The sequence below is a fragment of the Puma concolor genome, chromosome B2, assembly GCF_028749965.1.
Source record: "Puma concolor isolate L17-30 chromosome B2, mPumCon1.1.hap2, whole genome shotgun sequence".
Classification (NCBI taxonomy): domain Eukaryota; kingdom Metazoa; phylum Chordata; class Mammalia; order Carnivora; family Felidae; genus Puma; species Puma concolor.
The window spans coordinates 118,423,491-118,449,125 of record NC_141671.1 but is presented as its reverse complement, the minus strand read 5'-3'; the positions used below and the strand labels follow the sequence as shown (position 1 = coordinate 118,449,125).

At 37.1% G+C, this 25,635-nt stretch overlaps 1 protein-coding gene across 5 annotated transcripts in view; it reads right to left on the bottom strand.

Moving 5' to 3' along the window:
• The window catches only part of LAMA2 (laminin subunit alpha 2), a 622,089-nt gene that overhangs the window by 372,873 nt on the left and 223,581 nt on the right, over positions 1–25,635 (bottom strand). For all 5 annotated transcript variants that reach the window (XM_086707799.1, XM_086707800.1, XM_086707801.1 and 2 more), the window contains exons 5-7: positions 8,043–8,222; positions 5,057–5,146; positions 3,580–3,697 (exon numbers count right to left, since the gene is read on the bottom strand). In XM_086707799.1, the coding sequence (XP_086563925.1) occupies positions 3,580–3,697; positions 5,057–5,146; positions 8,043–8,222 (388 nt within the window). The remainder of the gene's footprint in view (positions 1–3,579; positions 3,698–5,056; positions 5,147–8,042; positions 8,223–25,635) is intronic.

Sequence of the window (25,635 nt, the reverse complement as noted above, 5' to 3'; positions counted from 1 at the left end):
ACACTTTGATGAGTTAAAAAGAGTATTTTCATTGTTTTAATTGGTACTTCTTTAATTATGAATAAGTGGGATAACCTCTGTAGGGTTATAAGTCTTTTCTTTTCCTGAGGAATCCCTGTTCTAATCTTTGCCCATTTTTAACCGCTGTATTGAATTTTCTTCTTTCTTATTCTATAGAAGCTGTCTTAATATGGTAAGAATATTATATCCTTGTCATGTTTGTAGCAAATACCTTCCCCAGTCTGTTGACTCTTGATTTAGAACAGAGTTTTCTTGCCATACTGGTGGAAAGTTTTCAAACTTTATTATAGGGAACCTATAGTCATAAATATAAATCACTAGGCATTATAAGCAGTTTTATATCTTTCAGACAATACACAAGAATTCTTACAAATCCTGTTGTAACAATATATTGGAAGAAACGATCAAGATTCTGCTTCCAGTGTAAGTAGAGGGAAATATGGAGGAATGTAAATCCATTCTCACGTCATTTAGATTTAGCATTTATAAACATGAGCCAGTGTAGGTAAAACACTGATGTTTGGGAGTCCTGCTTTTCACATGCCATGCAGCAAGGGCCCTCTGCCTACAGCCCTGGTTGCTGTTTAAATGGCCCCCCACCAGTGCAGCTCCCCATTTATAGCCTCAGAGAATGCGGATAGTACCTACTCACAAAGAGCAATTTTTCACTCTGCCATCAGCAGTTTGCTATTTCACAGAACGTCAAAGACACGTGATGGAAACAGTCTTTAGCTCAGGCTTAGCAATGGAAGAAATCTTCTTTGCTCTCTAAAGATATATCCTGCTTCAAATGAGCCAGATTGATGAAAATCCAAATCAAACTCAAATGAATTAGTAGGTAATTATTCATCTTTTAGAAGGATTTGTCACGTTACCGAAGGATTTTTCTGCATATTAAGGTGATTGGAGCACGGTTCAACTTTGAAAAGAAAATTTTTCATACCAGCTTTTAGGAACGCACATATTACCAAAAACACAGTATCTATGTGAGGTTTTGTGATTTGGACTCCTATTGTTAATTTGTGGGGAAAAAAGAGAAACATTTTTTTAAGCTTGGAAATACCACCTCCCATCTGTCCCACAAGAAAAAGGTTATTGTTTCAGACAGCCACTATTTAAAAAATGTAACAAGCGGCAATCTGCTTTTGTGTTGCTTCGTCCATCCCTGCTGCTACCAAATTTAAGCTACACTTTTTGTTTTCTTGTTTAAACATATATACACAAGTGGGGAGGGGTAAAGGATTTTACAGAACCATCTAACATTATGTAGTTATAACTGTGCCAGAGAATGTCAGGGGCAACAGGAAGAATCCCTCTCCCGTGCTACCCCTTCTCGTGATTGCTTTTATTCCACCAACAGAAGAGGAACATGATTAAATGTAAAGAAGTTTGAGACTATGAGTGGTATTTCACTTAAATTCACTCTTAGGGATGAATGTCCGCTCTCATCGGGAGAAGATGTGGAGAATCCGAGGGATTGTCAAGGAATGGGGGAGGGGATACATGAAGTAAACAATGGCTGGGCCACAGGATGCCCCTTTTACCACAGTGGGTGGTGGTGGCACATTTCTGCAGATATAATTCAGTAAAGATGGGTGATTTCTAAACCAAAATATCTTCACAAGCAGGGCGACACAAATCAAAATGCAAAAAAAGGCGAGTACAGAAAATGGAGGGACTCAAGACATGGATAGTATATGCAGAATTTTAAAATTTTATGGTTAGGGAATTTTATGATTAAAGTTTACTATGATTCAATAGTTTTAAGGACCTACTATGTCTGATACATGATACATTATGGTAAAGTTTTTTTTTCTATAAAAATACAAAGTTGGTATTAGCTTAAAGGTCTACCAAGCCTGTTTGGGGGGCATTGTATACCTATGGAACTGAAAACATGTGGTTAGGGCTCACTAAGATATTAATATTTGAATTCAATTGAATTGGACTTCATGGATGGTTTAGATTTATAGCTCAGCACAAGTCTTTGTTTTTAGGTCTCATCTTGGCCTGTGCAGATTTCCAGAAACACAGGTTTCTCTAGCATCCCTGTCACGGGCCAGTTGGCAGTATTAGGCTAAAAGTCATGTGTTACAGTTCTTGGGTATTTCCCTTCTGAATAAAACCTAGACATATGGGTTACCTTCAAAAGTGATAATATTAAAGTATTCATGAATATTTGTTGACACATGTTTGCACAGCCAGTTTTACTATTTTTCATTACTGGCTTTTTTCTTGGTTGTCACTGTCCCATAATTGCTACAGCATAGTTTATGCTAATGATTATCACTGGTGCCATTTCTAATTCTAGTATTTTATACTGTTACTAATGAGAAACCATACATTTAAAATATTTATTATTACTATCAAAATAAATATTCTATTTCTATGAATTTGTTTCCTTGTCTTCTCTGTTACCTTTTATTCTCATATTCTTCCCAGCTACTGTACCCAAACATCACCCTTTAAGAGGTGTAACTAATGAACCAGAGTGGTTTTGTTTTGTTTTGTTTTGTTTTGTTTTGTTTTTTAGGTAATAATATAGGTCTAACCAGTAAGGTATAATCTCTCCCCTTTGGTTTTTCTCCATTTACTAGATGATTGGTATTCAAAAGCTATTTACTAGGGTGGGGAGCTACAAAGGAAGAAGGCAGAAAAAGCTGGAGCTATACTGGTTCCAGAATCATTTTGTAAACATATAAACACATTTAGAAAACTAGTCCCCATAGACTGTAGGTTTTGCTGACTGCTTATTTGCATTTTGAGGAGTGTGTGTGTGTGTGTGTGTGTGTGTGTGTGTGTGTGTGTGTTTGCGTGTATGTGTATTTTTGTATGTGTGTGTGTGTGTGTGTGTGTGTGTACATAGTTGACCCTTGAACAATATTGATTTGAACTGCACGGGTCTACTTATATGTGTATTTTTTTCAGTTAAATATATTGGAATTTTTTTTTTTGGAAATTTGTGACAATTTGAAAATATTCACAAATGAGCCATATAGCCTAGAAATAAAAAAAAAAAAATTAAGAACAGGTTAGATAATATTGTAAGAATGGAGTATATAATACATATACCATACCAAATATGTGTTAATTGTGTTATTGGTAAGGTTTCTGATCAAGTAGGCTATTCATGATTAAGTTTCTGGAGATTCAGTTATACAAAAATTTTTGTTTGTGTGGGGTGTCAGCTTCCTAACCTCCACATTGTTCAAGGTCAATCATGGAGGGGTGTGTATATGTGTGTGGATAAGCTAGAGATCTATCCTGATGATGGTAAGTGTACACTATGCTTTTACTATGCTTTTATCTATTTCTCATTATGTCCACACAGTGGTAAAGTCATAGGCATTTGGTAAGTTTCGTCAAATTAAAAAAAAAAAAACAAACAAACAAAAACTGAGGAACTAAAACAGCAGGGTAAAGGAGCCTACCAGCTATTGCCCTAGATAAAATATCTAAACTGGAAACAGGCACTTACCTAAAATCACCACATGTTTATATTACCTGCATACCAGAAAAGGAAGAACCACATGAATTGCTGAATTCTCAGGAACATACCTTCGCATTCAGTTTTAGTCAGAAAAGTGCCAGCTCTCCAAGGTTTCTGATGGAATCCTGGACAGCACTGATCACAGCTATCCCCACATGTATTATGCTCACATTCACAGCGGGATTTCTGGTCAGAAATTGGGGGCAAAGCATAATTTTAATAATTTTGAGAGCCATAAATGAAGGGTTTTTCCCAAAAGATAGAAGAGAAAAGAAAACTTTGAGACCATGTACCAAAATGTGAAACTCCTGTCAGTCTGGAAAGAGGTGCCAGACTTGGGAGTGGATATATTTGATCAACACCAGCCTAAGGAGGTTCAGGCTAGTACTGGAATCACTGGGCTCAGGTTTAGAAGAGAGCAGAGAGGCCCAATTGAGAATGGTCTTAAAGACTAAAACCCCTTCTATGATCCCTGAGATCTACAGGTTTTCTGGTTTGGGATGCAAAGTACTGTTAACATTTGGGGGGTGTGGGAAGAGGAGAATAGGTTCATAGGCATCAAAGGGCATCATAGAAATCTAATGTCCCAGGACTGAATCTCCTTCCTGTGTGTGTTCTGAGTACAGTTTCAATTCATCATTGGAACTGGTCCTGTAAGGCTGCCTTGTGGGCTCACACAGCTTGGGAAACACTGCCCATCAGTTCACATGATCGACAACACCCACACCTGCAGAAAAGCCGTACCACAACCTTGCCAGAAAAATATGCCAGGGCATTTGAACCTTCCCTAGCAAGTAACACTATGATGCAGTAGAAAACCAGCTTTGAGAGAAATACCATTTGTATTACAGTTTTAGAAGAAAAAAAAACTATACATAGGTAACTATGTTCACTGATCTTACTACTCTATATGTTTCTTCCATATAATATATACTAGATGATTTTGCATTTCGCCAGCTTATGACTGAGAAAAATAGATGTTCATTCATCTTTTGAGGTTGTACTTACTTAATACATTGGCATTAATGAAAAATCCAAGCCAAGAGCATTCTAGCATTTTCTGACCTGGCAGTTCCATCACACTCTTGAATACGTTCTTCAATCCCTCTCTGTATTGCTCCTGCCCCACCTTAGCCCCCTGTTCCACGGCCATTCATATTTACTTCCATGCACAGTTTTCATGTTTGCATTAATTTTTTTGATGAAAACCTTTAAAAGAAATGGTCTGGTTGATTGATGGCAGGCGTTCTTTAAACCTAAATCATACAGCAGGCTGTCATAGCTAGAGAGGTTTCAAAATAGATAGACCAGTTTTGGAGACTTTTTGGGAAAAAAAAAACTAATCTGTCTTTTGATACTGTGATGGCTGACTTCAAAGTCTATCATCCTAACTGCCGGCTCTATTTCACCCTGGCATGACTCTCTGTTACACCGCCTAAGTGGGGACCTGACTCCCATTCATAGCATCCCTGTCGGCAAAGTGTCTCATGAAGCATTTTAGAGTTGAGAGTTTCATTTTGCTAAGCATCCTATAAATATACATACATTTGTCACTGGATCAAGTGGACAAGCCCTGGCATGACCGTAGCAGATGCACATCCCTCCGACCGAAATATCCTTGACCGAGTAGTAATACTGCAAAAAGCAATCCAGGGAGAAATCCTGTTAAGCTGACTGCAAGGTGTAAGTAACAAAAGGGAACATTCACTTAAAAACTTGACTTTCTGCTTTTATCTTTCGTTGGAAGCAAGAGAGAAGGACAGAGGGCTCACAAAAGGTATCAAGTAACTGTTATCATAGCCCAGAGAAAGAATGCCTCTCATGTATGTTTGGCGGCCATTTTTAAAATTTCTTTCCCACAGACGTACAAAGTCTATGCTGGAGTATTTATTATTTGACAGCAAGTTGTTATGCCAGGGTTGGGGGGGAGGTGGTAAGTACAATAATTCCTCATAAAAATGGGTTTATGTAGTTTTGTGAAAGAAAATCTCCTTTATTGCCATAATAGGAAACTCGGTGATCATTAGTCACATGTGGACTGTTTTACTTGACGGATTTGAAGAAACTCAACATACTTAGAGGAAATCATGCTCAGAACAAAATATGTCTTAACCACATTAAGATGAAATAGAAGGTAATGAAGTACAGGATTGATTTAACAAACTTTAAGGAGTAATTTCTATGAGTGCAACATTTGCTTTTTTCATTATTATGTTAAAACGTCCATGTGATCACTTTCTTATCTGAAATTAATATAGGTCTATGTTTTTAAAGATAATTTATAACTATACTACTAGACTATTTAAAATTTTTAATTAATATGCATATAACATTTCATAATTGTGAGAGTATTTCACATTATCTTATAGAATCTAGGTAACTATCTCAGTGGTAGATAGTCCTACTATTCCAATCATTCACATTAAAAGAACCCAGCAAGAATAAGTAGGTAAACACAAATCTGAGTTCCCTAACTACAAATTCCATTTTTCCATTTACTTCTTTTTTTTCTTTTTCTCTTTGGTTTTGTTGTTTACATAGAGTATCCTTTATAATATTTTTGTTACTTCTATTACTTCATATACCTAGACCTTGACCTTGAAATAAAACTTGCTAGAAGTTTAGGTAATGTAAAAGTCTGCTTCTCACTAACTTCATCACTTAATAATACAGATATGAACAGGGATATTTGCTCAGAAAGCTGATACAGTACTTTTGTAGATGCTTTTAAAACTAAGAAATCTGTTTTTAAATATAAACTCATAGCGCTTCACTTTTGAGTCATGAAGAGGAGCTGAAATTCAATATCCTATTTTTATATATTTAAATTTATATGTAGTGTTTACTGAACTTGAGTACTTTCAAAGGACTTATTTATATGTTGCATTTTACTGCACTATTTTAAAGGCTCTTGCACAATGAAGTTATAAATAATAGATGTGCCTCCCAACCCCCACTCTGCCTTCTGCAAAAGATGATAAAAGGAACATATTTATTTACATTGATTTTTTTTCTCTGTTAGATATACTGTCGGAAAAGATTAAATTTCACTTCAGAATTACTCAGTCTTCCTCACTGTATATTTTCAAGTCGTGCCAAAATTATAATTAAACATGATTTTTTTAAACAAGAATCTACACGTTGCAGAAAAATAATGATTGCTTCCGCATAAGATAATTTACAATATGCTGCAATATTATGCAAGGGAAAATTGTTTCAGGTTTGGAAAGTACAGGGCACTAAAACATCCAACATGTGTTGTATGGGAATAATCAAACTTTAAAAGTTATTTCTGTAATGATGGAGTGGTGAGGTGTAAGTTAAGTAATGAGAAGAAAATATATCTGAGGGGTATTCATGAACTGTGAAAAGTGCTGCTGTTCAATATTTAGTGTGCTAGTTCAGCAATTTGTAACTTGTGGCAATAGTCAGGCCTTTTAGAATTAAGTGCATCATTCTAGAACTAAGTGCTGTGTCTTACCATCTTACTTTCCCTCTACAATCCTATTTCCACCTTCACCTCCAGTCATATAGTAGATATTCTGTTAGCATGGATTTTCTTTATGGACTTAGAGCTGAATTGGTAATAATGTCCTAGTTGTGTAGCCACCTATAAGGAGTGCGACATAAACCAGTGAATGTGGTGAGGAGTAGGTAGGAGGAAACACAATTATTACTCATAGGATCTGGACTAATCATGTATGTCACAATCCACACATTCCAGCTTAACACTGGAAAACAGCCTTTCTGTGAGCTCCTGTTTTTAAAGAGCTATTAAAAGGGATGCTGTCATTTCTGTTGTTGTTTTTTTCTGATGTTCTATTTATAAAAGAAAATAAAACAGTGTAAACAATCTGTTTTCCCCTACAGTAGTGTTTTTTTTTAACTATAGCTTGTGACTCAATGAAACATAAAGTTAAATTATTTGAATGGGCAAAATGGTCCACAGAACAGCAACACTCACATCACCTAAGAACTTGCTAGAATTATTCTTTCTCAACTCTGCCCTAGACCTACTGAATCAGAATCTGCATTTCCATAATACCACCAGCTAATTCTATTCATATTAAAGTGTTGGATATATTGTAATGTGTATGTGCATGTGCATGTGTGCGGACTGAGTTGTGATATAAAATTTAATTCTTAGTGTGGGTTGTGGCCAAAAATGTTTCAAAGCCACTGCACTTCCTACAATAGTTCCCCAGGGCCAATTATAATAGTAGAACAGATACCTAAAGTGACAAAATTAATTTAGTCTTCGAAAATAAGATTACGAACTAGGTATTATAATCTCCATTTTACAAATGAAGAAATGAAAGGTTAAAAATGTTAAGAGTTTGATAAATGTTACATATCTAATAAGTGACAGAGTTTGGATTTGAACCAAGGATGGTTATGCTGAATTTTAGTCTAGCAACAAACCACTCCTACAAATCAATATTAAAGATACCTTGTTAAATTATTTAAAAATTAATTGATTAACAGTAAAAAATATCATTTACAGGCTGCAATATGATTCCTCATAACTTACTCTTCGTGTGACAATCGGGTCAATTTCTCTTGGGTCTTTGTGAGCAAACATCATCAAGTCGGCATTCAGGGTGCGGATTCTCTGAAATCTCAGGCGAATATAGCGAGCGGAGGTGAATTCCAGCAGTTCAGGAGAAGGGTCATCGGCACTTGGTCTCCCATTGATCAAAGAGATGTGTATCTACACAATATGGGAAATGATTTAACAAGGAAAGTTACCAAAAATAAAATACCTGGCTTTTTCTGATTTTTCTTGGAAGAATAAAATTAAGCTTCACTTCTCTCAATTAGGCAGACACAGGTTCATATTTACTCCCTGGAACCTAGTAAAGTAATTGAGGAAGTTTACGGACCTTTTAATACTTGTATAAGCAATTCATTTGTTTATATGTTAAGTGTTCTCTATATACTGTGATTCCCCATTTTCTTTTGTTCCAAGGCATGGAATCTACTTGATTTTCCTAGGATTTCCATAAAATCTTAAGTCGATCATTTTTTTCTGAAACTTATTATGTGCTAAAATTATTTCAGAATCTGGTATATAGTAGGAAACCAGAAAACTTGATTTAAAAAAAAGTTACAAAATATCGGATAAAACAGGAACCCATCAGGAACTTAAAGTAATTCTAAAATTGAAACTATCTAATTATACAGCCTTAAAATATATACAGTGAAAATCGACACATTACAAGGAAACTAGACAAATCTACAGTCACAGTGAGAGATTTCAATAGGTTGTTTTTTTATTTTTTTTTAGAAATTGATAGATCAGACAGAGAAAAAATTACCAAAGATTTAACATAGTCTATGAAAAATACACTCTATGAAAATACATTAAAACCTGGATGGAACAGTAAATTTTTTTAGGAAAACAATTAGCACAATTGACACCCGAAAAAACAAAATCTAATCATATAAAAATTGGAGAAATTAGCAAAGAATACCTTCTAAAGGTGCACAAAGCCCACATTCTCTCACAGGGATCTCGGGATAGAGAATTGTAATGAGGGAAAACTAACAAAACCAAAAGTACTCCTATTACAGATAAAAAAAAAATGATTTCCCTAATATCTGAAGAGCTTCTGTAAATCAGCAAGAAAGAAATATCAACAACTAACACAAAAACCCAAAAGATGTAAGGGACTATTCCAAGAAAAGGAAATATTACTGGCTGTTAAGCTTTCGATAAGTCAATGAACTTCACTCATAATAACAGCAGCTAATTTAAAACACAACAAAAAACTTTTCCCATTTTTTCATGTTGTTGAAACCTAAAAATGCGTTTAATACTCTCTGATGGCAAGACTAAAGAGATACAGGCATTCTCAAACACTTACAGGTGTGAGTGTAAATGGCACAAACCACTATGAAGGTGAATTCAGGAATAACTATCAACACTACAAAAGCCTAGAGTTTTGACCTAGAAATCCCACTTATGGGAAAAAATCCTACATATATTATATATATGTATATGGCATTTTATTGTAATAGCAAAAGACTGCAAACAATCTAATTACCATCAATAATGTACGACTGGTTAAATAAGTTCTACATCTATATAATGAATTATGTGCACCATACAAAGAAATGAAGAAACTCTCAATATACTCAAGAAGTACAGTACTTCACATTTTCTGTACTTTGTAAATGCATTATTATTCCCTATACAATAAATCAAATAGAAATTATTCAAGAAACTTGAAATTGACTCATAGGTTTTGGACAGAAAACACACACACACACACACACACACACACACACACACGCACACATGCACACACACATACACACACACACACAGGAGGCTAAGAAGACTGGGATGTGAGAAGAGTCTGTGCTGGTCTGAGGGTTGTCCCAGAACACAACAGTCTGTACATACACTGGGAAACTGTGACTTGGGATCACCCACAGGAATTTTCATCCACTTTTGCAAGATGATAAATCATGTGTGTTAATTATGTTTTTTGACAGGGGAGGCAATGATATGTTTCCATTCCTAACATCCTGCATTTAGATAATCCCCGAGAGCTTTTACAAACTGACTGCCAATAAACTACCGAATCACTAGAAAAATAAATATAGCAAACTCTGGATGAGAAACTAATTCTGATGCCACAAAGAATAAATTCAAAATGGCTCATGAGAAAAATATGAAATGTCCTAGCTATTTGAGTCTACCTTCGATACTTAGTAGAGAATAAATTCACTTAATCAACAAATTTGAGGCTGATAGAATGCAAAATCTTCCAAAACACTGAATCTCAAAATACTGAATACTCTCCCTCTAATGTAGGAAGTTCTAAAAGATTTAAGTAGGTCTTGTATATTCCACAGTTCTGGCACCTAGCAGGTGAGCCAGCAATACGTTTAAAATTAAGTTGTCTGTGTGACTTATGAATGTTATCAATTAAGTGTAAAGAATGAATAAATAGACACATGAAGCAATGAAAATTAGTTACCCTTAGAGATTTTGGCATCCAAAAAATCACCAGTGCCCTTGAATTCATGCTTAAATTTGTATCTTATCAAACTCTTTTTATTGCTTCTAAAAGTGCTCCTTGAAATAAAAGAGAACATCACCACATGTCCAGGATTAAAATTATTAAATTTTATTTGGTGTTAATGCTATGGGAACCATATTTGTACTGTATATGGAATCAGTCAGTTCCTCATTTAAACATACAGGAACTTTAAAAAATGGTGCGCATGCTCTCATTTAGGTTAATAAACCATATGATAGCAACATAAAGGATTCGGCAAAAGAACATTTCTCCTCACAGCTTCGGTATTTTCATCAAGCCACTCTGCCAAGAGATCTTGTGAGTATAGTTAGTCCCAAGCTGTTTCTGGGACATAAAACCAGCCAGCTGTTTGGCCATGTTGTGTGCAGCTTCCTTCTATCATTTTTTTTTCCCACTCTCCTTCAAAATAAATCATAATATTAGATAGGATATTTCCACTGGCACTTTGCTGTGTGATTCCAAGTCCACTGGAAAGCTTAGCATACTTCCTGATCTCCTGTGGGGCGACAACTGGAGGGTGTCTATCTTCAAAAAGATGAAAAGTGTCAGTCCTTAAGACCACCGCTGTCTTGCTGCGAGACCGTGGGAAGCCTGTGGCAGTCTGGTATCTTCTGAAATGATTTCCATTACAGACATGTTGGAGAGTGTATGTTCATGCTGTCAGAGGAATTCATTCCAACTGAAAATATCAGCCTGATTAACAGCCGGCTTTCTAGATTTTAAAATTATACTCTTCTTTGAAATTAGTTTGCACAGATAAATAAAAATTTAAAAAAAAACCATGAGAAATATCTTTGTTTATGACCAAATGTCTAAATCAATATTATACTCTACCCATCTAAATTAATTCTGTTATTAGTGTAAGCATAATCTTTAAATCACATCTCCTTTGCAGATGGATAAGACCTCTGTGCTTTGATAGTGTTTTTGCCTTTATGATTAGAATATAACTTAAAAATAGTTTTTTGCAGCAATTAATCAATTCTAGTATGGATACTTGTCCCTTATTATTATGTTTTTCTATTTATATTACTACAGTTGTTTTAGATTTCTGGAAGAACTACAATCCTAATATGTTCCCCAATGATACAAGTTTATTGACTGAATGGATAGGTGGGAGAATGATCGTTAAAGATGATTAATAATTATCAGAAACTTTGAAATGAGTAGTACTCTCTTCATATATTTTAAAATCCCATTTTCTTTCGTATTTTTTATTTGAGAGAGAGAGAGAGAGAGGGCAAGCAGGAGAGAGGGGGCAAATGGTGAGAGAGAGAATCTTAAGCAAGCTCCACACTCAACACAGAGCCGAATGTAGGGCTTGATCCTATGACCTTGGGATCATGACCTGAGCCAAAATCAAGAGTTGGAAACTCAACCGACTGTGCCACCCAGGTGCCCTTAAAATCCCATTTTTATTACTAGTCTGTAAGTGTGCCAATGAGAGTGAGGTGATCCCAGGAGATAGAGCAACAAAATCCATAGGTGCTGGATGAGATTAGCTATCTATAGCTGTGGTCAAAGAATCTGTATATAAATGGGTGGCTGAGACTCGGGGGAACCTCTTAAATCCAATCATGCTTAATATAATATTTTAGAGAGGGAGAATAAGATTTCAATAACTTTGAAAAATGAGCCTAATCACTTTTATTTTGTCCTGTGAGGAAAAAAAAGGCATATATTTGGAGGAAGGGGGTAAGCTGTGGGAAGCTTAGGAAAAGGGGATATAGCAATAATTTGTCACTGTGTTCTGGCACAGAGCAAAGGCTCTGGTTCTGGCTCCAGGTGGTCAATAGAAACCCCCAAATGATCACTCATCAGTCCTCACCATACTTGATCCGTTTGCAGCTTTTAAAACAACTGATGACTCCCATGTTTTGGACACCACACTGTCCTGGTCTTCTTCCTACCTCTCCCACTACCTTTCTCAATCTCCCTCACCGTTTCCTACCTTCTCTTCCCCCCGGCTTTCTAATATTGGAGTAGTACAGTGCCCAGTCTTTGGCCACCGCTCTTCTATCCACACTTACTCGTGTGATGATCCCATCAAAGCTCACCAATTTAAATGCCATCTCTAATTGTAGAATTATATAATAATTCTATATAATATATGTATAATTATATGTATGATTAATGAAAGTAAAACACATCCCGTGGCAAAAAATACCTACGTGCATATGTACATACATACCATCTATACTGATGTCTCCCACACCTGTATCTTCAGGCCTAACCTCTACTCTGAAGGTCAGGATGCAGAATCCAACTGCCTTCTGGATATACTGATGTGGCTCCCAAATAGGTATCTCAACCTTATATTTCACACTGAGCTCCTGCTCTTCATTCCTCAATCTTCCCAACTTCACTAAATAATTTCAGCTTTTCAGCTACCCAGGACCAACAACTTGGGAGTCCTGCTTGACTGCTTTTGTTTTCTGTGTTCCGGCATCCAATTTGTCTACAGTCTTCTTAGCTTTACCCTCAAAATCTATCCAGCACCCAAGCACTTCTCACCACCTCCCCTAAAGCCCTCTTGGTGTAGACTCCCCCTCAGGCACCGCAGGAACTTCCCAGCAGTGCTCGCTCCTACCACTCTCACCACTCTAGAATGTATTTGCAACCATAGCAGCTATTTGTTTATTTGTTTGTTATGGTTGTTTCAAGTTTTTAGTAAATGTGTCCATGAACTTATTCTTTGTATCTTCTGAAAACAAAAATCGCAAGTTTAATATTAATGATTTAAAATACTGTACACCAGGGGCGCCTGGGTGGCTTGGTCGGTTGAGTGTCCGACTCCCGTCGGGCTCTGTGCTGACAGATAGGAGCCTGGAGCCTGCTTCGGATTCTGTGTCTCCCTCTCTCTCTGCCCCTTCCCTGCTCATGCTCTGTCTGTCTGTCTCTCTCTAAAATAAATAAATGTTTAAAAAAATTTAAATACTGTACACCAAAGCCTACTCTTACTATGCTGCATGTTAGTCCATGATTTCTTTACTTCTGTTGGCCAGATGATCTTCAGGAATTTCTGCAGGGAGTCCTCTTCAACGTTTATTTATTTTTGGGACAGAGAGAGACAGAGCATGAACGGGGGAGGGGCAGAGAGAGAGGGAGACACAGAATCGGAAACAGGCTCCAGGCTCTGAGCCATCAGCCCAGAGCCCGACGCGGGGCTCGAACTCACTGACCGCGAGATCGTGACCTGGCTGGAGTCGGACGCTCAACCGACTGCGCCACCCAGGCGCCCCCAGAGAGTCCTCTTCAACAGATTATATGCAAGAAGTGAAAAGTGGCCAGCAACTATCCGAAAGAGGGTGAGCCACAGCAAAAGAGGCCCATTCCCAGAGCAAGCCCCGTGCCATAATCATATTCAACGTGAGCAGACTGCACCCAAGTTGTCATTTCCTGAATGGGAGCAAAAGTTCTTAGTCTCCTCTACACTTGGCGCTTCAACAACTATCTTGCATATTCTCTTGAGCTCTGCATCTGTTTCAGGGAGCTCTCTAAAAATTCCTTTGGAAACATAGCTCCACTCCTCTCATTATTTTACTTAAAACCTTCCAATGCCTTTCTATTTCACCATCAGTAAAAGCCAAAATCTTTACAATGAACTCAAATGATCCCAATGCCATTTGTACCTCAAAACACTGACAAAGAAAACAGTAACTTCAAGAACTCCTTTCCTGCTCTTTCTCTACTCACAATACTCCAGCTAGACTGCCATCTTTGCTAGAACATGCCAGATAGGATTTGGCCTTTGGAACTTCGTACTTGGGGTTCCCTTGCCTGGAACGTTCTCTTCCCAGATACTGCAATGCTCACTTTCTCATCTCTTTCCAACCTTGCTTAGATGAGGTCTTCTCGGTGACTCTCTAATTACAGTGCAAATTTCATCCTGGCATTTACTCTTCTTGCTACCTGCTTCAATGTTGTCCATAGTACTTTTCTTCTACCATAACATGAATATGATTTGCTTATTTACCATAATGATTATTTCTCTCCCCTCTCTGGATCATAAATCACAAGAGTTCAGGAATTTTTATCTGTTTACTTAACTGAAATAATCCCCAGCATGTAGGACAGCATCTAGCAAAACTTAAGTGTTAGGTATAAATTTCTGAATAAATGCTACTTAAGTAAATCCTAAGTATTTAACAAATTCAACTAGCTTTCTACCTCAAAAGCAATTTAATAAATTAATGAAATTTTCTTAATATTAGATGAGTAAATCTTTGAGTGTGCAAATATTTCCACAAAATGAAATTAAAGTCAGTAATCCCCTGTATCATGGTCTACCCAAGCATTTTGAGTTAAGTTGATTTTGAGAAAAATAGGAAATTACAGCTTTGATTCATGATTTTCTTAAATCAAAGTCTACTGCATTTATTTTTATTGGTTAAACATTAGTTAACTTTATTCTCTTTTATACCAAGGTTTCACTTAACAGGCTATTCTCAGCTGGGAAGAACTAATAAATATGTTTTCTGAGTCATGAGACATGTATGTGAACTTAAGATCTACTCAACTGTATGTTGTCAGCAGAGCAAAGTGGACCTTTCCCATTGCTCAGATTTTTCTTTTCTTTTCTTTTTTAATTTTTTTTAAAAATGTGTATTTATTCTTGAGAGAGAGAAAGGTAGAGCACAAGAGGGGGGGAGGGGCAGAGCGAGAGGGTGACACAAAATCCGAAGCAGGCTCCAGGCTCTGAGCTGTCAGCACAGAGCCCAACATGGGGCTTGAACTGACACGCCATGAGAACATGGCCTGAGCTGAAGTCAGACGCTTAACCAACTGAACCGTCCAGACGTCCCTGGTTAGTTTTTTATGCAAATTGTATTCTGGCTATCTCAGTGTCCAATCCATAAATTTGAAGTACTATTATTTACAAAAGAGTTCATAAAAAACAATAAATTATATTAAAATTATAGAACAGATTCCTTAAACTCTATGGACTGGCAAGAACAATCAATAAGGTTAATTGACAGTGACATAGTGCCTTATTTCTAGAAGAAGTGTTTTTTTGCTAAAATATATAATCATCTTTATGGACTGTTTAGTTTTGTTAGATTTAACTGAATAGTTATTAAGAAATAACCTTCCTTACCTTATCAAAAAAATTTTTATTGCAATTTGTTAAGCCCTTTCAAATCAATGCATTATTTTTAAAGACTTAAAAATGTGAACATTTATGAATATATGAAAATTAAGGCCTGGGTAATAAAAATACACCAAACAAAGAATAATGTGACATAATATATCATTTATAACACCAGTTAATAAAATATCTAAACATTTCATACTGGAGATTTTCCTATCAAGAATCTTTAGGGCCTTAATGAGGAAATGCGATACTATGAATTTAACCTTTTTTCAGTCCATTTTTTCTAGTTATATCAAACACATTTTATTGAAGTCCTCATTCCAGTTTCCTTTTCCCCATATTTTGTTATTTGTTCCAACTAATAGCTGGCATTTTAATGATTACTTTTGTTAAATCAATCATTGCTCATTTGTGCATCCAGGAAATGAAGTACTATGAAGGCTTAAAACACATGCTTACAAAGCTTTATCTCTGGTCCACCTCTTCACACTTCAATATTTCTCATTCATTCATTTAGCCAATCATTCATTCAAAAATATTTATTGGCTACTTACTATATTCCAAATCACTGAGTCATTTTTCACTTCTTATTTTGTGCTGTGGTCTATCTCATCTCTGGGCTCCTTTTCCAAACACCTCGTCTGTCTCCCCACTGCTCCCCGTTTGTACAGATATACTTTATGTATCATTCATCTCTCAGCGTTGATGCCGATTCTTTCTACCATGAACACCTCTGTGTCCTGTCTAGGAGCTCCTCTTGTGAATTCTCTGAGCTCCCGTGACTCTCCCCTATTATCACAGCCTGTTTACTTGCTTGTGTTGTATCTGTTAATAGACTATAAGTTCAATGAGAATGGGAACTTTGTCTTATTTCCAATATAGTCCCAGGGCTTAACATAGTGAGTAGTACATAGTAGATTCTCAATAATTATTTACTGAAAGAATAAATCAATATCTGTGCTCAAATATTAGAGACTATGATAGAACCTCCAACCAGCTAACCCTTTCCTCATTTACAAATCATGTATTATGTATGTCATTTTAAAATTGATTTTGTAAAATTAAAAATAGAATCAACCTATGACCCAGCAATAGCACTGCTAGGAATTCACCCAAGGGATACAGCAGTGGTGATGCATAAGGGCATATGCACTCCAATGTTTATAGCAGCACTTTCAACAATAGCCAAATTATGGAAAGAGCCTAAATGTCCATCAACTGACAAATGGATAAAGAAGATGTGGTTTATATATACAATGGAATACTACTTGGCAATGAGAAGGAATGAAATCTGGCCATTTGCAGCAACACGGATGGAACTGGAGGGTATTATGCTAAGTGAAATAAATCAGTCAGAGAAAGACAGATACCATATGTTTTCACTCATATGTGCATCTGGAGAAACTTAACGGAAGACCATGGGGAAGGTGAAGGGGAAAAAAAAAGTTACAGAGAGGAAGGGAGGCAAACCATAAGAGATGCTTGGATACTGAGAACAAACTGAGGGTTGATGGGGCTGGAGGAGAGGGGAAAGTGGGTGATGGGCATTGAGGAGGGCACTTGTTGGGATGAGTACTGGGTGTTGTATGGAAACCACTTTGACAATAAATTATATTAAAATTAAATTAAAATTAAATTGATTTTGTACATATTTTACCTGTATTTTTAAATCCAATTATTGGATGTACATCAGGAATTTTAGCATGAATGTCGCTTACCATAATTGAACAAATCTCACTAGAACTGCAACAGTTCAAGTTCCTAAAAAGACATAGGAGTATCTCTGTAGCCCTAATATTTAGATAAATCAACAACAATAAAAAATACTTAAGCTGAGCCACTGCTGAAGAGAAAAATAATGGAGTATCTGTGTAGAAAGGTGTACTTCCCTTCAGATGCCTCAACATTCTTACTTAACAGAACTAGAAAAATTTTTTTCATACATAGTACAATGCACTGACTTAGTTTGGAAGGTCCTTAATAAATATCCCACCATCATTAGAAGTTTACAAGCCTAACCAAAACTACTCTTCCATGGTTCGTGACTACTGAGCTACATGAAAAGTAATATTTTAATATGTAAAATGTCAAGGACTGTGTGTGACTTTAACTTCCTTAACTAACACATTTCAATACCGGGAAACATTGTCTTAATGAACCATTTAAATATGACTGTATCATTGACTATTCTATCCTTAAGCCTAGTCTTAATGGATCTTCCATTATCCTGTAAGACAATATTTTGCTTTTGACAATGACTTGGTTCCAACTGCCCCTGAAATTTAAATTGCTTTTCTCTTGTTTTTCTCCTTCTCTTTCTCCTTCCTTTTTTCTTTTTTTCATAATTATAATTCTTGCATTTGTCATTTCTGGATGAAATCTTTACCTTCCATGAACTATTTAAACAGATTCTTCACTGTTAAAATAGTAGTCATTAATAAATTGTAGCATAATACTAAAACCAGTTCTCTTCAAAGAGTATTTGTCATGTTTTTACTTTTCTTCTCTCCTAGTTAAATTAGTTAAAATATTGTACTCCAAAGGTTGGCATAGCTTCTCTACTGGTCAAAGAACACCTGTCTTGTCTATCTCTCTCTCATTTTATATCAGTTACTTCTTTTTTCTACCAACAGCACATTTCGTGTGGTAGCACTAACTCATGTGGAACTACTCAATACACAAAAGGACAGCATTTTTTAGAAAAATGAAAAATAGAAGCAAAGTCTCAGATGGTTTAGGAGTTTCAATTTTCTCAAAATTTCAAAACTGGTATGATCCTTTTTTTCCAAAAGCTTCTGGTGGTCTTCTTGCTTTCTACAACTCAAACCAAACCAGCAAAACATTTACTTCTAATCCACTTGTTCAAGAGAAGCTTAAGTTAGTTCCATCTGAAATATGCCCAGATGGGTTAACCATAATCCATCATAACTGAATGGAAGATCTCAGTATCATTCCCACTGGTCATGATGTATACAAGGAACAATGACAACTAAATCCCTCAAATTTTCAAAAAGAGAAAACTATTACCAAGTGCAAATATAATTCCCCCTACTTTTATGTGTGCTCTAAAAGAATCTTGACAGGCGGGTGCTCATTGTACCTCTATTTTAAAATTTATGATTATTTTCAAATAATGATTTTTAATTTTTTTAATGTTTTTATTTATTTTTGAGAGAGAGACAGAGAGTGAGCAGGGGAGGGTCAGAGAGAGAGGAGCAGAATCCGAAGCAGGTTCCAGGTTCTGAGCTGTTAGCACAGAGCCTGATGTGGGACTCGAACCCATGAAAGCAAGATTATGACCTGAGCTGAAGTTGGCCACTTAACCAATTGAGTCACCCAGAAACCCCTCAAATAAGGATTTTTAAAGAGTACTCCAAGTTAAAAATTCCTTATTACTTGTGTTTTTCCTTTTCCAGCTAAAGTACATAATATTTGCATGGAAAAAAGAAGAGTTGTCAAAATAGGTTTTCTTGATCTCTTTTGGGAGCTTCTCATTTAAATTTTATCAAATGCACATGCCATTACTAAATCTTTGTGCTGTCAAGCTAAGACTATATAGGGATCCAGACATCTTCTGAAATTCATAGCCAGGAAAGAATCTGAGAGGAGTTGCTTCAGTGCAGGACATGAAGGAAAGTCACCAGAAGGAAAGTTCTCTCACTCTCCTCTAACATTTGCTTTGTGCCAAATTTTGTTTTGGGTGTGCCTCCACCAGAGACAGACTGAGAGAATAGTTTTGTTAGTCATCTATTCCAACTTCACAGCTAGTTCAGAAATTTCTTTGCAACATAAAAACAATAGTTACTATTGTGTACTTACTGGATACCAGACCTTCTTGCATGTGATGTGTGTATACTAATTCATAGAGTATTAACTTATTTAAAGCTTTCGACAATCCTTTGAGGTTGGTGTTGTTATTATGTCCTTTTTTAAGTTTATTTAATTTGAGATTGAGAGAGAGAGAGAGAGAGAGAGAGCAAACACAAGTGGGGGAGGGGCAGGGAGGGAGAGAGAAAATCTCAAGCAGGCTCCGGGCTGTCAGCCTAGAGCCTGAAGTAGGTCTCAATCCCACAAACTATGAGATCATGACCTGAGACAAAATCAAGCGCTGGTCACTTAACAGACTGAGCCACCCAGGCACCCCTGTTATGTCCTTTTTTAACAAGAGAAAACATATATTGGCATTTTAACAATATGGCTAGGTTCATATAGGTAAGATTTGTTCCAGTTCTGACTTCGTTGGTTGAGCTCCTCAGCCCAACACCACACTACCTCATAGACTGGAAGTTGTATAAGTGCTTGTTGAACAAATAAAAGTCAGTCATCGAGGCACTATTTGCAGACTTCTAGCAACAAGAAGCTCGCCTCTGGGAGGAGAACCTTTCCCATGCACCTTCCCTCCATTCTTTCATTTGCCCTCCTTGCATTTCAATCCTATCCATGACTGACCCTAGTATTTTAATTCCACTTTCTCTTTATTACCCTGCTCTTGCTCCTCTGGAATTATCTATATTGTTTGATGTCCCCAGCTCTTGGCTTTTCTTCATTAATTTGAGTCAGATTTATCCTACTGGTTTTATCCACTTTAAACTTTGTGAGGGAGATTGCTTACTATGCTCCAGTGTACCACTTAGGACCCACCACTAGAACAGATGGAGGCCGGCCTCCTGAGAAGGGGCAGGGATGAAGAAGAGTAAAGGACAAAGGATCACTAAGTCTAGAACAATCTCAGACCTGATTCACACTTCCTGGCATTGATCCTTATCAGTAGTGGTCCTCCTGGTAAACAGATGCATAGCTCACAACCAGAACATGTCTAAGAGTTGAAGTCTAAAGCATCAGTTATCCAGAAAAGAACTAACAACCTCCAAGGTCTTACTAACATCACAGTAATGAAATGGGTTATGACACATTTAGTACTTAAGGATTAAGCATTCACTGGTGCGCAAAAGAATTAATTTACAGCTTACAGAAAAATCTAAGTAGGAAGTACTAAAATCTTAAATTATAGAAAGAAGGGGAAAAGAATATGCTAATACCAAACATAAATATCTGTGAAACTAACATGCTTTTCCTTACCGTGGAGAGCTGTTAGAGAAAGTCCCAGACAGAAAAAAAGCCACCAAGAGTATAAGTGACCCACATTGGTAGGACAGAACAATCAGTACACTTGAAAATATAATAAGAGCACAAAGGAAAACTTAAGCAACATTTTCCTGTTTTGTTCTCCGTCCTTGTGTGGGAACACTTGTTTAAAATTAAAATAAAATCTTGGAGCAGGAAGTCTAAATACTGCGCCAGATCCTGTGTCATTAGATTGGAACAAAACCTAGACGAGTGCTTGAAAAAGAAATTCAGAATTCAGTCTCTCTTCCATTCTTATTCTCTGACTCAAGGGCTCCAGAGAGCAATTGTGTGCGTGTGTGTGTTTGTGTGTGTGTGTGTGTGTGTGTGTGTGTTGTAAATATATAAATGAAACACTGTAAAAATACATTAATTTGATTTTTATCCCATTTATATAAAAGCAGCATTGGGGGGGGGCTGTTGATGCTCTCACGTAGGTTCATGTTCAGAAAGGTTCTACCTCAAACAAGGTATGGGAGACTTTAAATTATGAAGTGATACTTCTGGTTAGGGAAGAGTTTGTACACAGACATACGTTTCTCGGGATTGAGCATGTCCCCCTAGGCTGCCTCTGTATTTCTAACATATGTAACATATCTGCACGCTAACTGGTGTCCCTAAATGGTGACTGCCCACGTGCCTTCATCCTTGAATCCTTGCCTGTTCACTCCCTGCTCTCACCAAAGTAGGGACAGGCAGGCTCACTCTCTGAACATTCCTTTCTTTGCCACCTTCCTCTCCTCTCTTATTTTTGCTTATGTTATTAATTTATTGTTGTCTCCATATCCATATCTTTACTTCTCCCTCTCTCTCTTCTATCCTTCTCTTTCTCTCTCTTTCTAAAACTCTTATCTTGCTTCATGTCATCTGTAGAGTGAAATTGTACATGGTTGGTCAAATTTCTAGGCTTTCAAGTGAAATCACGTGTTCTATTATCTAATTACGGCCTCTAGCCCAGTTTTTTGAAACTTTAGGTTTCCCCTTTCCAATCTTAAGATTTTTCACTGCACAAAGAGTAAAATAATAAACAAGAAAAAAAATAAGGTGTTTTTTTTTTTTTTTTTTACAGAACAAAACTTTTCATTCCATAACTGAGGGAGTTTTATTCCAGTGGGTTTATAAACCTGAGTACCAATGAGTCTGTGGGTATGATGGTAAGGATTCCTGTACATGTATGCTTTTCTAATTTTGGCTAGGCTAAGCTTGTGCCAGATGCTTTGTGTCATTGTGTGCATGTGCGTTTGTGTGTATTTTGAGATAGTTAATCACAGTTTAAGACCATGTGTGTTGGAGACAGACTGCTTGAGTTCAGATTCTGGCTCGGCCACTGACTACTGGCATGAATTTAGGTGCCTTAATCTCCGTGTCTCAATTTCCCATGTAAAAGGTAAAATACCTTTGTATGGAAACCAATTTGACAATAAATTTCATATATTGGAAAAAAAAAGGTAAAATACCCTCATATCGTGCTGTTTGCTGAATCAAAAGAGGTAATTCATACCCGAACAGAAAACAGAAAAATGCCTAGCACATACAAAAAACTATTAGGTGGTGGTTGTCGTTACTCTTGAGAAAGTCAGAAAAATAATACAAATGGTTTTGTGTCTCTCTGCTAAGCAGGATATGCTGCACCCTTTACAGAAGCTACCTACTACCAACCTGGACGGCGTCAGACAACATAAATAGCAGTGGCAAAGTTCCCTCCCACGATGGAAAGGTGATTCTGGAAATGCCAAGAATGTTGGACATCCATGGGAGACGACGCATCAAGAGCAGGCCATGTGCCTGCATTTTACCTTCTTATTCATATCCAATTTTGCACAAGTAACGAAGACAAAGAAACATCAGAGGGACTTCCTGGCTCAAATCTCCTCCAGCTCTGTGCTGGGCTGTCGCTCTGGGGATGGCCTATATTTCCATCTGCCGACATGCCGGCCTTCGGGGCTGATGACACAGCAGGTGACCAAGTGCCAACACTAGGGTTGCAGGAAGAGGAGGCTGTACAACGACTGACATCTGGGCAGGAGTTGGTGAGAAGACAAAGATGATGAAGAAACGGATGTGATGTGAGAAGGGACTCTAAACATCTGACCTCATGCTGAAAATTTCATTGGCGTCACCAGGTTTGCAGCACGCACCGTGATGTGCACCGAGCATTCAGCAATATCAAAGTTTTTAAAAAGGGCTTCATTGAGAAGGTTTAGTGTGAACTTTGCCTGCTTTACGGAACAACAGCAATAACAAACACGAACCATGTCAACAGTATCCTACATTCAGGTTCCTCCCATTGTTCTGTAACAGAGGTGGATCATAATCATTTATTTACTAGGTTTGTAGGCTGCTGGCTCTGCATACCCCTGACATCTGCACAGCACCAACAGATCTCTAGTCCCTTCAAAGACACAGAGTGCACCAAGGGACCTCTCCTCCCACACAACCAGAGGATGAAGTTTTCTGTAGATTGACTGAGTACACAGTGTTCTTGTTCCTTTGCTGGATTCACACTAATAACTGACCACAGGAAGCCATGGGGCCATGCCCTCAAAGAAGCTCTGATACAGCTCGTGATGTTGGTTAGCTGGCAGGGGGTGGGGACATGCTGAAATTCGGGGCCTCATTTTCTGCAGGAATTCATGCAGACTTGTGAATATTAGACACATTAAAATTCGAGAAAAATGAAGAAACCGCTGGTACAAGGTCACTGATCATTACTGTAAGTTATTTATCTAAAGTGGATTTTGTTTCACAACATTCCCTTTTCTCTTTCCCCTTGACAAACACAGTGTGAATGAAAGGTAAAGGGAATAAAACATTTAATCAATCATCCAGGGGCCAGGGCTGAATTGCTTTCTGTTATACATTGGCTGCCAAGTTCGCAGAATCAGGTTTGTTTTCAATTATTTGTAATATGCTTTCCCAGAAGAATTTATAATAGGCTGTTTAGGCACTGTTCCCTTTTCTATTAATGACAAAAATACAACTGTTCCTCCTTAGCAAAAAGAAAAGGAGTTAAATTAGCAAAATTGTTATAAATAGTGCTGCCGGGCTTAAGAGTTTTGGGTTTGTTTTCATTCTAAACTGGCTCCAATGAAAAATGGTAACAAGATGGTTGCATTTCTTCTTCCCTCTCACTGTGTTTATTTCCAAAATAAGAAGCTAACAGTCTCTTTTGGAGATAGTTTATACTAATTACACTTGTAAAATGCACATACACTTAAAGATGAGTGTAGGTCATGCCTATCCGTGTGGCCTTTGTGGTGGTTATAGCTGTGAATGTGGTTCCCTGAAAAAAAGGTACAGTGTAAGACCAGTGAGTATTCGTGGGCCAGAATGCAGTGCTTCCAACCTCTCCACTTCTAGAACAACCTTCTCTCGTTCATGTCAGCCTTCCCTGACCTGTATCTTTTCCCTAGTCCTCCCATATCCCACCACTATCACCATCTTCAGCATCTCTAAGTCCGATAAGCTATGAACGAAAGTCTTCGACTCATTAATAGGAGATGCCATTCCTTATATGAGGTCTAGGTATGGCGGTCTTCTGGGAAATACAAGTAAGATTCTCTGAATTCCTAGTTCCCAAGGGGCTTATTACCTTCCGGGAAGACGATGTACAGACTTTTCTAATTCTAATCATCTCACTCCACAGGGTAGGGTCAGAGACCACAAGGGCCATGCTGCAAAGCCCTTTTATTCACAGTGTACCAGAGTACATCCCTAAAAACCTGGTTTTGAAAAATCTTGGGCCCATGACTGGCGTCAGTATGGACGCCAGTATTTGTGGGTTTTTTTTCTGAAAATCTGATTAATATCCATCCCCCTCTTTAACTTCATTTCTGATAATTCACCTTCTTTTCTGTTTCTCACCCTTTCTTCCGTATCATTATTAAGCTCTTTCACAGATACATCTCCTGACCTTCCTATCCTCTGGTAATGTGCTTTAGCTGAATTAATCCTTCCTCTTAACTGCTATATCTATACCACTGTTTCTTTAAAATTCCTTTACTGAGCCTCTAAAGTATGTTATTTAAAAAAATTAAATATTTAACTTATTCTCAATTCCAATTCAACACATTGTATATACTTGGATCTCTTCTGTGACATTTATATATTCCTATTTGTTTCCCGTGGTATATTTAACAAACAACATGACGGTACTGATAAAGAGAAAGGAAAACATTCTTTTAAGACCTAAACCTCATATCAAATTATACAATCAGTAGAGAAGCACACATCCACCACCAACGATCTTGTTTCTTCTTCAAGTAAAACATATGTAGGTCAACAAACTAGTGAGTAACTCAAAAATAAGCAACCCAGAATTTTTACCTCTAAATGAGTGCTGCCCTTTCCAAATAATTATTTTGAAGTGTACTACTTATAACAATATTGCCTTTTCCCTAATCATTGTAATACTTCTTGTGCCTTTCATTAGTCCTGATAATTTCCTATAAGTGGCAGGAGGAAGTCTATTTCAAAAACAGAGATTAATGAGGAAAAAGAAAACAGGTCACAAATATCAAAAGCCAGAATAGAAATAGAAAGGCAAGCTGGAGATAGAATAGGACACAGATCACAGAGCCTGCCCGCATGTTTTCTCCACTACCCATAATTCCAGAGCTCTTGTCCGCTGCAGCATATCTTAGGAATCAACCACAGGGAAGTACTGGGAAATATTAACGATTTAAAAAAGGAACTGGTAACCAGAGATAGTTTACCTGAGAAATCTTTTCCTTCATTATAAAATCAAATCCTTGCAGCCCACTGAAGACAAATAATCATTCACCATGGAAAGGATTTTACTAGGTCAGTCACTTATACAAAAAGACTTAGGGTTGGAACACACACGCACATAC